The sequence below is a fragment of the Anolis sagrei genome, chromosome X (genome assembly GCF_037176765.1).
Source record: "Anolis sagrei isolate rAnoSag1 chromosome X, rAnoSag1.mat, whole genome shotgun sequence".
Classification (NCBI taxonomy): Eukaryota; Metazoa; Chordata; class Lepidosauria; order Squamata; family Dactyloidae; genus Anolis; species Anolis sagrei.
The window spans coordinates 67,138,037-67,155,125 of NC_090034.1; the positions used below are offsets into that span (position 1 = coordinate 67,138,037).

The following is a 17,089-nucleotide window of genomic DNA, read 5'->3' on the forward strand; positions in this document are numbered from 1 at the left end:
ACTCTTCACTATTTTATTGAGATAGGTTATTGCTCTCCTCCCAAGAAGTAAACACCTTCTGATTTCCTGGCTGCAGTCTGCATCTGCAGTAATCTTTGCACCTAGAAATATAAAGTCTGTCACTGCCTCCATGTTTTCTCCCTCTTGCATTGTCTGTATTCTCGCATTGTCATGTTTTCTCACATTGTCTGTAGCCTCCAACAATTCTTCCTCTGTGCATGAGGCAGGACATTGCTGACAAGCATACAGATGTGGAGTTGTCTGTTCTGCTTCACAGTTGCACAAGGTGGAGGATTCTTTTAAGTAGTGCCATTTTGCCAGGTTGTCTTTTGATCTGCCCACTGAACTTCTGAGTCTGTTCAGGGACTTCCAAGTTGCCTATTCTTGGTTTGCCCCTGGAGGAAGACCCTCGTGTCCCCCCACAATTGGGATTTCTTGCTTTAGCTGCCCTGAGGGATCCTCTCTTGCTGTTGCTGGGGGGATGTTAAGAGAAGTGGTGGTTCTCATGAAACTTTTCCTTGATTTGCGTCTACTGGGAGGAGGCTGATAGCCATGCAGTGGATGGTTTTCACAGTGTTCAACCTTATTTTTCTCAAAGCCAGCAGCAACTTCCCATCGCACAACAAGGGGAGAATTGCCAGCTAGCTTGGGGGGCAGCAGGAACTAAGATGAAAAAGCTGATACAATATTTTGTGCATTTTGACCAACAACCTATCTAAGTGCTCTCTGTTTGGTCCCAGGTAGTAATGCATTCACCCAACCCACCTCTCACCCCTGCAGCCAACCATTTCCCCCCAGCCTCACTGAATCTCTCTTTACTTTCCCTGACATTTCTTAGGTGTTTCTGTTCAAGCAAGTCCCTTCCCATTTTTTGCAGCTCTGTTGCTGGAGGCAAGATTTGGCGCTTGCTTTTGTTCTGAAAACAGCAGCTGTTTAATGTCACTTGTCCAATATTTCTCTGTCACAGTAGCAGGAGGGGATTCACTTATCAATTTCCCATGGTCTTTGGCACAGTGGCAAGGTAACAGGAAGCATGCTGATAAAGTGGGGAGGGAGCGGGAGAAAAGGTGCAAAAAAATAAGGAAAAAAGGAGTGTTTGCTTCTCGACTTATTTAGCGTGAAGGAAGAAGGCAGAGGAAAATTTCAACTAAAAAAAGGCGAGACTCTTAATAAAAAATGAAGGTCTTCAGTCCCCTTGGGTAGTCACATTTATCTGGAAGTTATTTCTAAAATCTTGATTTAATTAATGGTTGGTGCAACCAGTAATCTTTCCTAGTCTTGTTTCAGCACTGGTTAAAATGGATTCGGTTGTTATTAGCTATCTACAAGTCAACTTGGACTTATGGTGACCCCATGAATGAGAGACCTCCAAGTTCACCTGATTCTCAACAGTCCCACTCAGGTCTTTCAAACTAAGGACTGTGGCTACCTTGATTGAATCCATATATATGGAAAGTGGTCTTTCTCTTTTCCTATTGCTTTCTATGTTGTCCACTGCTTTCAAGTCAATGTCAACTTATGGTGACTCTATGAATGAGAGATCTTCAAGTCGTCCTCTCCTCAACAGTCTCACTCAGGTCTTGCAGAGTCAAGGCAGCTGTGGCTTCCTTGTTTCAGCCCATCCACCCCTAGTGCTGTGATTTGAGGTTGGATTAGGATTTCAGGAGACTAGGGTCCAAATCCTTGCTCTGATAGGTTTGCCTTAGAGTTGCTGCAAGTCAACAACAGCGTGAAGGCACACAACAACATGAATAAAAATCCCATTGTGCATATTTACAGCTTCAGCTCCATCGTTAGATAGCACATACAGTAGAGTCTCACTTATCCAACCTTCGTTCATCCAATGTTCTGTATTATCCAAGGAAGTCTGTCTCTTGCCTGGATCCACAGCTGTTTCAATACATTGTAATATTTTGGTGCTAAATTTGTAAATACAGTAATTACGACATAACTTTATAATGTATTGAACTGCTTATTCTGTTGATTTGTTGTAAAACATGATGTTTTGGTACTTAATTTGTAAAATCACAATGTAATTTGATGTTCAATAGGCTTTTCCATAATCCCTCCTCATTATCCAACATTTGTGCTTATCCAATGGTCTGCCGCCCATTTATGTTGGATAAGCGAGACTCTGCTGTACCATAATTCCAAGTAATTCCTTCCACTTGTTACTCTACTTTCCTCAACCCTATCTATTCACTTTAGGGAATGAGAATGTTCTTCTCAGCTGATATTACTCCTGAGTTGGGAGTGAGATGAGCAGGGATTTGATTCTCAATCCCTCATCATCCAGCACTAACACTGCATCACCTCCATATCAGATAGGGCTCCTACATAAACTAGATGTCTGATGACTGAGAAATAGTTAGAGAAATAGTTCTTGGGGAAAAAGATAGGAAAAAAACAGCCCCACATATGGAAAGCACGAATTAGTAGGGAACACAGTCTCTGAAAGAAATGGAAACACTTACAATGACACACTGGGAGGGGTCGATCCCAAGTGCCATCCCCCTGACAGGTAAGGACATGGGTGCCCAATAAGTAATACCCATGGTTGCACAGATAAGAGACTGTGGTTCCGTAGCTGTATCTGTGAGGCCCGCTTGGCTGCACTTGTCGAACGCTGTTATCCAGGTGCCCGGGGTCAGTACAGTTTACAACTGCAAGCAAATCACAGGAAGAATAAATAAAATAAAACGGGGGGAAAAAAACTAGAGGGTGTAGTAGTCACAAAGGAGAGGGGGACACCTAAAGTAAGAGGAAAGAGGATCAAACCCTTATGTCATATTTTTCCAAAATCTGGTTTCCTTTCCATGAAGCTTTGAAATGAATGCATCATTTTCATTTACAATGTGAAAATCACAAAAGATACCGGCTGAATCCTGGGGAAAAAGGGGCCCCAATCCTGAAAAGCAGGGTATAATAAGCATCACCAGTGAGATTGTTTCAGGATTGGAGTTTGACCTCATCCCCAAAGAGATGTCCAGATTTTTTTTGGTGGGGCAGGGGAAAGATTTGCTAGGAATACAAAGGTGGATGATACAGGAGGGAAGGTGTGCTTGAATTGGGGTAGGGGAGCAGGAAGAGGGAATTCGAGAAGTGAACTTCGAAGTTCCATTACACAGATCTGTTTTGAAAGCTTTTGGATGTCCATTCCCTGAAAAAGAATTCTAGATGGGGAACCAACCAAGTCAGCCGTATTGTAAGCACTCTTCCTGTTTTCCTTTTTTTATCTCTGGATTTTCAACCAACGGCACACAAGACGCGATCCAGAAAGCACTGCAACTGCCATTCAAATGGCAAGAGAGTAATGAAAGCAATCAATGCAAAATACATTAACAAACAGGTATATAGTGGCATGAAAAAAGTCAACCTGCTTTTTGCAAATCATCTCAGGAAAAGTGTCATGCAGACATCAAAGGAACTTAGTGCCAGAGAGAAGATGAAGAAAAAGATGGGCAAAAAATCCTTGAATTTAACATGTTAATTGCACAATGGATTCCAATTATTGAATTATTGACATTAGTTATTTGACAACACATCAATTATTGAATTATTGACAGTCATGCCACCTCATCTGGCTAATGGAATAGTACAGTCTCTGTCCCAACAGTTTGACTTACTCATATCCAACAAAACATGTCCCCCAAATGAGCATTGTAGGTCTTCCAGGCAATTCTATGGTATGGTTCCACAGGACTTTACAAGAATCATCATGGAGGATATAATAAAACTAGTAAAACCCTAAAGCAGGTATCTTTCGAAATATTTTCTAGATCACCCACTGTGACTCTATTGCAGCGGTTCTCAACCTAGGGGTCGCGACCCCCAAGGGGGTCATTGGGCCATTTTTGGGGGGTCGTGAAGCTGCCTTGGTTGGCCCCGCCCCCACCAAAATGGCTGCCGACCCTTGCCATTTGGGTAAGGGAGGGTTGCCTGCCCCCCGTGCCTTTCGGGGTGTGGAAGGGTGTGGGGGGGAGGAAGAGGGCTGCCCTCATGGCCTTGCCATGAGCGTAGCCTTTCTTCCTGACCCCTGCGCCTTTCCAAGTTCACGGCATGGTCCAGTGAATGAAAATACATCCTGCATTTCAGATATTTACATTATGATTCGTAACAGTAACACAATTACAATCAGGAAGTAGGAATAATAATAATTTTATGGTTGTGAGTCACCACAACATGAGGCGCTGTATTAAGGGGTCGCGGCATTAGGAAGGTTGAGAACCACTGCTCTATTGCCACTTCTAGTGGCTTTCATTCAATTCAATAGGGTTTGCTATTATCCATAGTAAGACAGGAGTGCATACTCTGTGGATTGGGGAGGCATACTATACAGGCTATCCCCAAGTTATGAACAAGGTAGGTTCTGAAGAAGGGGAGCCAGGAAGACAGTTCCACCATGTGTCCTGGGTTATCAGCTGGGAGCCCCGCCCCCCAGCAATAATATAGTAATATATAATACTAATATTGTGCTGTGCTAATAATATAATAATATAATATGTTGTATATACATATAATATTTATAATGTAATATAATACTAATAATAATGCTTGTAATAATTGTATATTATGTATTACATGTAATATTACTCATAATATTGCATAGTATAATATAGTAATATATAATACTAATATTGTGCTATGCAAATAATTATAATATATTGTATGTACATATAATATTGACCATAATATTGTAATACAATATAATAATAATTCAATAATATAACAATTATATATTACATGTAATAATACTAATTATTTTTTATTGTTCACTGGTTTGATGTTTTTAGATATAAGGTAATGTGATGTTTTATTTATATTTTTATTGATGTATGTATTTTATATGTGGCATCGAATTGTGCCGATTGGTCGCCACCCTGAGTCGCCTTTGGGTTGATATGGGCAGGGTAAAAATGATATAAATAAATAAATAAATAATATTGCAGTATAGTGGTATAGTACAATATAGTAATACATAACACTAATATTGTGCTATGGTAATAATATATTGTATGTACATATAACTTGTAATCCACTCTGACTTCTCTTCGGGGTGAAAGAGGGTGGGATATTAATGTTGTAAATAAATAAATATGTAGATTTTTTCTTAAGTTGAATTTCTATGTAAGTCAGAATAGGTACATTTTTAATGTATTATGTAGCTAGAGTTTTCCCCATTATAATAACTCTTCCAGGAGTGACTCTCCCTTCTGAGGTGTAGATTCTCTCATTTCCTGTTGTCTCAGACCTGTTCTTAACCATGAGTTGTTTGTAAATCTGATGTTTGTAACTAAGGGACTGCTTGTATATTTATTTCAGAAACTTGGAAGGAACAATTTTCTCCTAATATGTAGAGATCACTTTTCTTTTTGATGTTGAGTATTATGTACATACTTCTTATAATTTGCTCCCTTCTCACTTTTCCAAACATGCTGCAATTGAACGGAAAGGAAAGTGTTGGCAATATCCACCATGGTCAGGAAAGCGGCACTGCTGCAGTCTCAGGGCTGGCAGTTGCATATACTTCTCTAATATACTCTCCAATACATTGACCAAAATAATGGGGACCAAGAGGGAGGGACTTACTGCGGCAAATGGGCAGGGCATTGCTCCATTGCCCGTTGGTTAGGCACTGGGACTTGGAGGCCCCTTCCAGGCGGTACCCTGTGTTGCACACAAACTTGGCCACATCATTCAGGTTGAACTGGGTGCCTTGTGTCAGGCCGTTGGCTGGATTGCCTGGGTGGCCACAGGTTATGGCTGCAGGAAGAAAGACAAATTATTACTCAACAAAGCTGTGCCGATTCATTAAAACAAGAGAGCTTGGAGACACTTCTTGAGCCCCAATGTCTATTTTCTTACAGAAACTGGTTCACTTCCAAAGCAAATGGTCAAAGCCATCATTTCTTTGCTTTTCTCCCCTTGAGAAACACCCAGTAGAAAACAAATGAGACAAAATGCTGTCCTTCTTTTCCTCCTTTTCAGATGACATGTTATCACAGATTTCCAGGATTGAATTTGATCTTATTTAGCCAATATTTATATATAGATGTGTGTGTGCATGTGTATAGATAGATGGATAGATAGACAGGACCTGTATTTTTAAGTTTCATCATGAGCTACTACTTTGGGAGAAAGCAAAGATATATATATATATATATATATATATATATATATATATATATATAACACTCACATACATACATATATGTACACATACACACACATGGTACAGATATATGGTATAGACAGACAGATAGATAGAGATATAGAGATACAGATATATATTAGGGGTGTGTGTGCATAGACAGAGAGAGAGAGAGAGATATCTGACCATCTGTCTGTCTATATATATATATCTCACCTAATGAGTTTTATTATTGGGTTGTATTTTTGTTTATTATTATATTTTTGTTTATTGTATATTATTGTTTATTGTATTTTTGTTTATTGTACATTATTGTATTTTTGTTTATTTGGTACATCTGTATGCTGCTTTACTTCCAGAGTGGGATCCAAGGAGGTACATATAGCTCTCTTTTCCCTTTACTTTATTATCACAATAATACTGAGTTGAAAAATTGTAACTAGCGCAAGGTCATCAAGAAATTTTCATGGCTTAGTGGAGACTTGAATCAGATCTCTCAAGGTTTGACAGTCTACACTAGGCATGGGCAAACTTTTGTGCCTTAGAGATGCACTGCGGACTCGGCCGGGAGGGCCGGGCCAGGAGGGAGGGGGGCTGGGCATACGCTAGGGTGGCCCAGGAGAGGGCAGGGCATGGGTCATCCTCAGGTTGTTCTTCCAGCATAAGGACGGGGCTGCTCACTCCATCCTCATGCTGGGAGGAAGGCGGGACACACGGCGACTGCCCCAATTCTCCCCCTGATCCTTCTCCCTATTCTCCTCCTGGCAGTAAAGTAAATACATGCACACAGAGAGAGACACATTATTCCATTGTGGTTTTGGTAATCACTGATCTTCCACTTCTTAAAAAAAATAGTGCTAGTTTATTAATTTTTATTTATTTATTTCATATACTTGTACCCTGCCCTTCTCACCCCTGAAGGGGGACTCAGGGCGGCCTCACAGCAAACACCATTCTGTGCCATCATAATGATAAGAACAATCAACAAATTCATTAAAACAAAACATTAAATGAACAGTTGTTAAAACACGCCAATTAAAATCCGGGTCTGGGTCACTTCGAAATTGCTTATGTCTTCTTCATACAAGCTGCTGTTCAATGGTCAAATGCAAGGTCCCACAGCCAAGTCTTGAGTTTCCTTCTAAAGTACAGGAGAGCGGTGGCCAGTCTGATGTCTTTGGGGAGGGAGTTCCACAGGCGGGGAGCTACTGTTGAGAAGGCCTTGTCTCTCGTCTCCACCAATCACGTTTGTGACAGTGGTGGGATTGAAAGCAGGGCCTCTCCAGATGATGCTAAACTTTGTGATGATTTGTAGTAGGAGATACGTTCGGACATTTAGTCTGGGTCAGAACTGTTTAGAGCTTTAAAGTTTAAAACCAGCACTTTGAATTGTGCTCGGAAGCAGATCGGCAACCAGTGGAGCTGGCATAACAGAGGAGTTGTATGCTTCCTCTGGTGAACAACCTGGCTGCTGACTGTTGGACTAATTGAAGTTTCCAGGCAGCCTTCAAAGGCAGCCCCATGTAGAGTGCATTGCAGTAGTCTAATCGGGATTGACCACCGTGGCCAAATCAGACTTCCCAAGGTACGGGCAATATCTTTTATATCTTGATTCCCCCCCCCCCCCCCCCCAATATGGGTCCCTAAGTGTCTCATTATGAAGCTTAAAAAATACAGGTCAGATTTTTGTATCAATTACTTCTAATTCTGAATATGGAACAGATTCCATTTTCATCACTGCTACTTGGTCAAAATCTTGACAGTATTGCAACAATCGTAACTCCAAATCAACTTTACTGCATATCATAAATGGGATGTAATTTTTGGTCTTCATTCCCAAAAATGGTGCTCACAGGTTGAGCTTTTTACTGTGGGAAACCACCCACTTTTTGTCTGAATTTTAAAAACTGCTGCCCAAGGGCTGAACCTATTTTGGGGATCACTCCTTTAAGGTTCAGACTAAAACCTAGGACAGATTCATTGCTCCAATCACACCACAGTCACCCATCTACTACTAGTTTGATATCTCAAAACAGAACTTCCCCATATGTCAATATAGAAAAGCTCCCCCTTCCCCTTTCTTTTATTTTTAAATATAATTTTTAGTTGTTTACTTCTAACACCAACACAAAATAAGTAATATTAATGCACCACCATATGACAAGAAACATTACATTCCAAAGGAACCCTCTGAGAGATAGAATTGCTTTGCTTGCATGCATGGAATAAACAGATTTTTCTTTTCTTGTTTTCGGGTGAATAATCTTGAATCAAAAATGTAAATGAACAAAGATCCCATAACAAATCTTTCCAATATTTACTCTGAAACCTCAGCAGTATTGGGATATTGTTTACAAATGAAACAAACAGACACTGTATATCAGTAAACAAGTCTGTTCTAATTTCTCCCTCTGAAGGTCTTCAATTGGGGCACATTGGGGTGCACATTGGGGTACACATTGGGGTCCCAAGGCCACACATGGTCTGTGGGTAATACTTTGTTCAGCATGTTTCCACCCCTTAGTTAGAACCATTTCTGTAACTGGTAATATCATTGATGAGACTTTTCTGAAGTCAGTAGTAATTATTATTGGTATTATTGATATTTGTAATAATAGCCTGCAATAATTGTCAATATGCTGGAGTGTGAACATATCTATTATGTTCTTACAAATCTTTTATTTTGGGGATGACACAGAATGCATCTATACAATTAAAGTGGTGTCAAACAGCATCAGTTCTACATTGTAGATGCACATCCTTCTGTTTAAGGAGCTCCACTGGCTGCTGTTCATTTACTGGACCCAATTCAAGGTGCAGGTTCTTACCTACAAAGCCCTAAACAGTTTGGGACCCGCCTACCTGCGTGACTGCATTTCTGTGTACAAACCCACACAATCTCTCCGATCATCTGGAGAGGCCCTGCTTGCACTCCCACCTCTGTCGCAGGTGCGACTGGTGAGCACGAGGGAGAGGGCCTTCTCGGTGGTGGCCCCTCGTCTCTGGAATTCACTCCCTAAGGACATTAGGCATGCCCCAACCTTGGCAGTCTTTAGGAGGCGTCTGAAAACGTGGTTATTCCAATCTGTCTTCCCAGAATAAGAAACTCCTAGCAATCTGTCCTTAAATGCACTTTATTAATGACCTAGGATTGTTTTTGCATGCCTATCACTTCTCGGAAATCCACCCTAATCATATTTTACCTGCCATGTCCAGTGTATTTTAAATTTTAAATTATTACATTTGGCCCAGCCATAAGTTTTTAAATGTCGTCATGCTATTGCTAATGTTTATTGTTTATTTGCTGTTATGAGTTTTATTTACTGCTTGTATTATTGTTGTTATTGCTTGTTATTACTGTGTTGTGGGCTCGGCCTCATGTAAGCCGCACCGAGTCCCTTGGGGAGATGGTAGCAGGGTACAAATAAAGTGTTATTATTATTATTATTGTCATTGAAGAATTCGTGTTCACCTCTGTTTACATCTTCTCCAACAGGAAGAAGATACATTTTTCTTAATTCATGTCATTCAAGAGGAACAAATAGTCATCAACACACACACACACACGTATACATACATATATACATACATAAATACATACATACATTTTCAAAGAGGATGAACTTCCTTTCTGATGGTTCGTCTTCCATGGAGCATTCAACCTATATTCCCTTTGAACTTTTATATAAAGTCCTACAGTTCTTGCTACGTACAACACTGTAATAAAGACGGCAACATACTTACGCACACAGACAGGAGTCTTTCCGGACCAGTGGTGGTCTTGCTGGCAGATCCGGACAGACATCCCAATGAGACGGAAGCCAGGGTTGCACTGATAAACCACGCTGCCTCGATAGTTGAAGTTCTCACCATTTATCTGGCCGTTGACAATGGGATCTGGTTCGCCACAATGACCCGCTGGATGGGAATCCAAACCAGAAAAAAAAATCAGGCAAAGGTCTTTTTTTTCTGAATGTAGAATATGCTCCTTCGGAATCATCTCTATTGACTCTTGAGTTTCTCTTTGATACCATTTAATCACAGTACGACACCCGTATCTATGGGGGATATATTCCTCAATTAATCATGGAAACCAGAAACTGTGGATTACAGAGAACCCTATTAAAATGAACAGTTTCTCCTGGAAGTTACTGTAGAATCATGTTGAAAGACCGAGAAAATTTCTCAGGAGGTCTTCCCTCTAGGAATTTGCTAACTCCTCTAATTTGACTGTATGTTAACCTCTGGCGGAAGCAAATATATCATTTTTAAAATGTGCGATAAATGTATGCATTCAAAAGCGATCCAAGGAGGAGCCTGCTTTTTCTGTAGGCAAGCTCTGGGGATAAGAATCTGCAGTCCAAATGAGCCTTGTAGGCAAGAAGATCTAAAGAAAGAGGGGACCCTCATCAAATGTCTGTAGTTTCCAAGCATTGAAAGAACAAATCAACAACAAAAAAGGCATCAAAAGGTGTAGAAAGTCTATGCATCCAAAATGCCAGCCAACATGTCACTGAATCATTGATTCATAAAGCTGGAAAGGGTTTCATGGGACACAGAGTCCAACCTTCTGCTCAATGCAAGATCTCCAGGTGGAGCATTCCCAGCAGGTATCTGCCCAACTTCTCTTTGAAGGTGTCCCGAGATGGAGACCCCTCTATTTTGTTGGAGCATGTAAGAAATTTTATTTATTTTATTTATTTAGAGCTTTTATATCCCGTCCTTTCTCAACCTCTGCAGAGGGACTCAGGACGGCTAACAAAGTGGCACCCCATGGCGCTCACATCAAAACATAAATATATTAGGGCTGGGCGGTTTCGTTTCGTTAATTCGTAATTCGTTAAAAATTCGTTATTTTTTTTGTTAACGAAGCGATAACGAACCATTCTGGAGCAACTTAAAAACGAAACGAATTTTTCAATTCGTTTCGTAAATGCTTCGTATTTCGTTATGTATTCGTTTCGTTATTGGTTTGAGGTCGTTTCGTTATTATTTCCGCATGTCTGGGGCAAGTTTTATAGTTGTTTTTTTGTTTAATTAGTGAAAAAAATTATAATATCACACCAACAGTCAACAACAGAGGGAGAGGGAAGCTTCAGAAGTTTTTTTAGCGTATTGCGCGATCGCGGCCGCCATTAATGAATCGATTCGTTATTGTTTCGTTATTGTTTTGTATTTTTTTTACCATTTACGAAATTTTGTAAATATCGAACTTTTTTTAAGGAAAATTTCGGAATTCTTTTAAATATCGAAACGCAAAAAACCCCAAAAAACGAATTGATTTTAGAAACAAATTTTTCCGTTGTTACCCAGGCCTAAAATATATAATTAACAGCAATGTAATAGTAACAACAATATAAAATAGTATAATCAGTATAAAACCATATAAACAATATAAAAACAGACAACAAATAGTCAGTGGTCACCAATTTAAATCATTATCCAAGGGCAGTCCATCAGTTATAAATAAGTCAACACGTCAGCCTATTCTCAAAAGGCCTGATCCCATAGCCAGGATTTTACTTGTTTCCGGAAGGTCAAGAGGGATGCAACAGATCTAATTGCACTCGGGAGGGAGTTCCATAGCCTGGGGGCCACCACAGAAAAGCAGCTGTTCCTTGTCCCTGCCACGCGTGATTGTGACAATGGGGAAACAATGAGCATGGTCTCCTCAGATGATCTTAGGGCCCTAGGTGGATCATAGCGGGAGATACGTTCGGACAAGTAAACGAGGCCAGAAATCAGTTAGTGTATGTGTTAACTGTAAAATAAGTCGCACAAAGCTGATTGGTCAGGCTATGACCGGGGAACTGGCTGAGCCTGGGACTTTTGGATACTGTTACATTTTTTGAGCTATGCAGGTGTTTAGAGAGAAGAAGAGAGAAGCAGAGAGAGACGTTTGGTGTGTACTTTTGCTTCATGAGCTGCTGAAGGAGTTTATCCATATGGACAAGGAAAGACCATTTTAAATCTCTCATAAAAGGACATTATGTGAGTTGGTGCAACTGATCATATTGTACACATGTTGTTCTGAACTGCGAAGAGTAAACTACTTGTTCTTTGCTGATCATCTGCGTGGCATATTTTCTTTCTCTGGCAAGACAGTGTGTGGGCTGATCAAACAGGAACTACACGTGGTTTAATTTTAAATTACGCCACACACCTTTGATTCCACTGCCTAACAGTTCTTCCCATCAAGATGTTGCTTCTAATGTTTAGTTGAAAAATATCCTCCTTTAACTTCAAACTATTTGATCCTCTGGGGCAGCAGAGGAGAAATCTTTCACCATTCAGCCTTTCGATATCACTTGCCAGCATACATTTTAGTGGCTCAAATGTTAGCCTTGTTTCCAGGTATATTAGATCTGCTGATTCCAAAAATGGCACCAATTTCCCTCCATCAGCACTAGTTTGTGAGCGAAAGAAAATATACCATCTATCAGTCACCATCTGTCTGCTCCTAAAACACCATGATAACCCTATCTAAAAACCTAAAGCTGATGCATGTATCTGAATCAATTTTTTGAATCAGAGCCCCAAAGAACCCCAGAAACAGGCCTAAAAACTAAGACATTAAGAATATTTTGGTGGGCGGTGTATTTAATTATTATCAAAATTATTATTATTATTAATCAGGGAAATCCCATGACCCTCTAGTCTTCTCTTTACCAATTTGAACACGCATAACTTCTTTCACCTTTCTCCATATCTTTGCTCACATTATTCCTGATTGAATTTTTGAAAAGCTGGCAATGCCACCCGCAACCCACAGAGTGGAGTGGATTAAACCTCGATTCCACAGATTAACCAACTTTTAAGTTTTAAGTGAATAATCTACTGCTCGAAGCCCTGGGTTCTTTACTGATTGACTGCTTAATTGATCTGATTTAATTTACATGCTGCCTTTCTCCCAGGATTGGGCCGCCGGGCAGCTTCAGCCATAATTATAATGCTTAGAAACATAATAAATTATACATATTAACAGATAAATTAAATTAATTATACCGTTAAAATGCCACTTAACTATTTAAAAAACACCTCACTGTACTACTAACAAAAACAGCAGTAAAATGTTTAAAGGGACAACACCTCTATTTTGGAACTTCAGACCAGATCAGGCAGTCGGTTGGTGAAGGTCCTCTTCCATGTTCTCACCCAATGAACTGAGATAAGGGGAACGGGCTGTCCTGAACATTTCAGAACATTAATGGACTCTTATATAGAAGGAGAGCCAGGAAGACAGAGTTCCACCATGTCTCCTGGGTGATCAGTTGGGAGCCCCTCCCCCTAGCAACAATATAGTAATATATAATACTAATATTGTGCTGTGCTAATATTATAATATATTGTATACACATATAATATTGATAATAATCTTATAATGTAATACAATATAATACTAATCATAATACAATATAATAATTATATATTTTATATTACATGTAATATCACTAATAATATTACAATATAGCGGTATAGTACAATATAGTAATATATAATGCTAATATTGTACTATGCTAATAATATAATATATTGTATACACATATAATATGTATTTATTTACATTATTTCTATCCCGCCCATTTCAGCCCGAAGGCGATTCAGGGTGGTATACACAGTCGGTACAATTGGATGCCGAAACAAAATGCATACATTAATAAAGCAAAAAACATCAAGTGCAATTAAACATAAACGACAGTGCATAATAAACAATTTAAAAAGAAACTATGTCCTCTCGTTCAAATTTTCATCTGTTACATTGTCTTGACCGTTCCTGGGTCAATTTCCAACTCTAGTTTGTCTGTTTACTCCGGGTTTCCGAATGCTTGCTCGAAGAACCAAGTTTTTACTCTTTTTCGGAAAGTCAGGAGGGAGGGGGCTGATCTAATATCCCTAGGGAGGGAGTTCCACAGCCCGGGGGGCCACCACAGAGAAGACCCTGTCTCTCGTCCCTGCCAGACGTGCCTGCAAAGCAGGCAGGATTGAGAGCAGGGCCTCTCCAGACGATCTTAAGTTCCTGGGGGGTTCGTAGGGAGAGATGCGTTCAGATAGACTGGGCCAGAACCGTTTAGGGTTATAATATTATAATGTAATACAATATAATACTAATAATATGATATAATAATATTACAGTATAATGGTATAGTACAGTACGGCAATATATAATACTAATATTGTATTATGCTAATAATATAATATATTGTATGTACATATAACTTGTAAGCCACTCCGCTTCATGGTGAGAAGGGCGGCATATAAATATCATAATAAAAAAATAATATATGTTATGGTGGTTTGAGCATTGGACTATGATGCTGGAGATCAGAGTTGAAGTCCCTGCTTGATCATGGAAACCCACTTGTGATTTTGGATAGGTCACACAGGCCGCTGTATAAAATTCACATTGAACTGGATTATATGGCAGTGTGGACTCAGATAACCCTGTTCAAAGCAGATATTGTGGATTCTCTGCCTTGATATTCTGGGTTATATGGCTGTGTGGAGAGGTCCATACTTTCACCCCATCCCCAAACCCATGACCATTTTGCCTTATGGTTTTACTTGAAGGCACACAACAAAAGGGGGAGATCGTCTTTCATATAGCTTGAACCAAAGATATACAGAGTTCTTTTCCTTCACATGTATATCTCCACAACAATCTTGTAAAGTAGAGGGATTGATGCTCAGTCCCATGTAGTGAAGCTCATTGCTTAATCTTAATCAAGACATGGACACTTTTGTTATATTATTTCTAATACACCACAAAGGTGGATTGTAGGAATATGGTGGGATTCTGGGATTTTCAAAATAAGCATTCTATGATATATTACCAAAAATATTACCTAGGCACTTCACTTCCAGACCACTCCAAAGGCCATTTGCCATACATTCTCGGACACGGGAGCCCACCAAGGTATAACCGGTGTTGCAGGAGAAGATGGCAGTCGCTCCATATGTGGTCAAGGTCCCGATCCGGTTCCCATTGGGTGGCACAGGTAAGTCTCCACAGGATATAACTGGAGAGATAAAACAAGCAAATCACGTCTTGGGATGCTGAGTGGTAAAACATGAAACTGATGTAATTCGGGGGAAAGGGATTGATAGAGATCTTTAAGGAGCATTTTGCTCACAAGGTGAGGTTTATGGGCCTAGCTCTGACTGCTAGTCCCACAGACACTCCAATGTTTCATCCCACAAAAGGTGACTGGGACACATGTGACCAAGGAATATCAGAGAGAGATCAGGATGGCAAGAATAAAACTAGGAGAGGCTGCAGCAGTTTGCTTTTGCTTGAACCTGGAGGTGAAAGGGTCTTTGAGTGAAATTTGCAAATGCTAAGCAAGGGGCTTTGAATGAAATTAACAGCAAAAGAGAAACATACTCTTTCTCTGTAGAAAAGGAGCAACACGGAAGAAAATGTTTTTAAGAAACTAGATGTGACATGTAGAGGTCGGAAGTTGTATTATAGAATCATAGAATCATAGAATCAAAGAGTTGGAAGAGACCTCATGGGCCATCCAGTCCAACCCCCTGTCAAGAAGCAGGAATATTGCATTCAAATCACCCCCGACAAATGGCCATCTAGCCTCTGCTTAAAAGCTTCCAAAGAAGGAGCCTCCACCACACTCCGGGGCAGAGAGTTCCACTGCTGAATGGCTCTCACAGTCAGGAAGTTCTTCCTCAGGTTCAGATGGTATCTCCTCTCTTGTAGTTTGAACCCATTGTTCCGCGTCCTAGTCTCCAAGGAAGCAGAAAACAAGCTTGCTCCCTCCTCCCTGTGGCTTCCTCTCACATATTTATACATGGCTATCATATCTCCTCTCAGCCTTCTCTTCTTCAGGCTAAACATGCCCAGTTCCCTAAGCCGCTCCTCATAGGGCTTGTTACCAAGACCCTTGATCATTTTAGTCGCCCTCCTCTGGACACATTCCAGCTTGTCAATATCTCTCTTGAATTGTGGTGCCCAGAATTGGACACAATATTCCAGATGTGGTCTAACCAAAGCAGAATAGAGGGGTAGCATTACTTCCTTAGATCTAGACACTATGCTCCTATTGATGCAGGCCAAAATCCCATTGGCTTTTTTTGCCGCCACATCACATTGTTGGCTCATGTTTAACTTGTTGTCCACGAGGACTCCAAGATCTTTTTCACACGTACTGCTCTCGAGCCAGGCATTGTCCCCCATTCTGTATCTTTGCATTTCATTTTTTCTGCCAAAGTGGAGTATCTTGCATTTGTCACTGTTGAACTTCATTTTGTTAGTTTTGGCCCATCTCTCTAATTTGTCAAGATCGTTTTGAATTCTGCTCCTGTCCTCTGGACTATTGGCTATCCCTCCCAATTTGGTGTCATCTGCAAACTTGATGATCCTGCCTTCTAACCCTTCATCTAAGTCATTAATAAAGATGTTGAACAGGACCGGGCCCAAGACGGAACCCTGCGGCACTCCACTTGTGGTTAAGTTCAAAGGTTGTGATTAAGCGCAGAGTCTTCAGGTACAAGAAGGTAATTTCCATCAAAAGGTCAAGGGAGAGGGGCTGGAAAGAGAGTACTTTCCATGACAAAAAAATGTTCTTGTTTACTTGAGGTTATATATCGGTGTACAAAAAGCCAAGGGGATGCGGCAGTCACTTGAAGGGTAGCATCTGCGTATGCTGCCAGGCTGTCCGTCTTCTTCATGAAGAAACTAAAATAAACCTTGTTTTTTTATCTTTTTTGGGGGACTGTCTCCTTCCTTTCGTGCTCCCGTGATGTGGACCTAAGAAGATCCAATTTAGGGTCTCTAACAGAGGGAAGGGCAAGATCTTTGCTCCCTCTGCTGGGTTGTGTTGAATCTACTGTTGCACTTTGAGCTCAGTTTGCAGCAACTAAAGTAAACTGAGCACAGAAGGGAAAAGTGGGAAAAGAAGAGAGGAATTGGGGAAATTTAACGGT

General features: G+C 40.4%; 1 protein-coding gene across 5 annotated transcripts in view; it reads right to left on the reverse strand.

The window, feature by feature from the left end:
• The window catches only part of CSMD2 (CUB and Sushi multiple domains 2), a 984,984-nt gene that overhangs the window by 57,729 nt on the left and 910,166 nt on the right, over window positions 1-17,089 (reverse strand). For 4 of the 5 annotated variants that reach the window (XM_067473669.1, XM_060784605.2, XM_060784609.2 and 1 more), the window contains 4 exons: window positions 14,995-15,168; window positions 9,896-10,069; window positions 5,590-5,763; window positions 2,475-2,663 (listed from right to left, as the gene is read on the reverse strand). In XM_067473669.1, the coding sequence (XP_067329770.1) occupies window positions 2,475-2,663; window positions 5,590-5,763; window positions 9,896-10,069; window positions 14,995-15,168 (711 nt within the window). The remainder of the gene's footprint in view (window positions 1-2,474; window positions 2,664-5,589; window positions 5,764-9,895; window positions 10,070-14,994; window positions 15,169-17,089) is intronic. The other variant, XM_067473670.1, reaches the window with a different exon arrangement.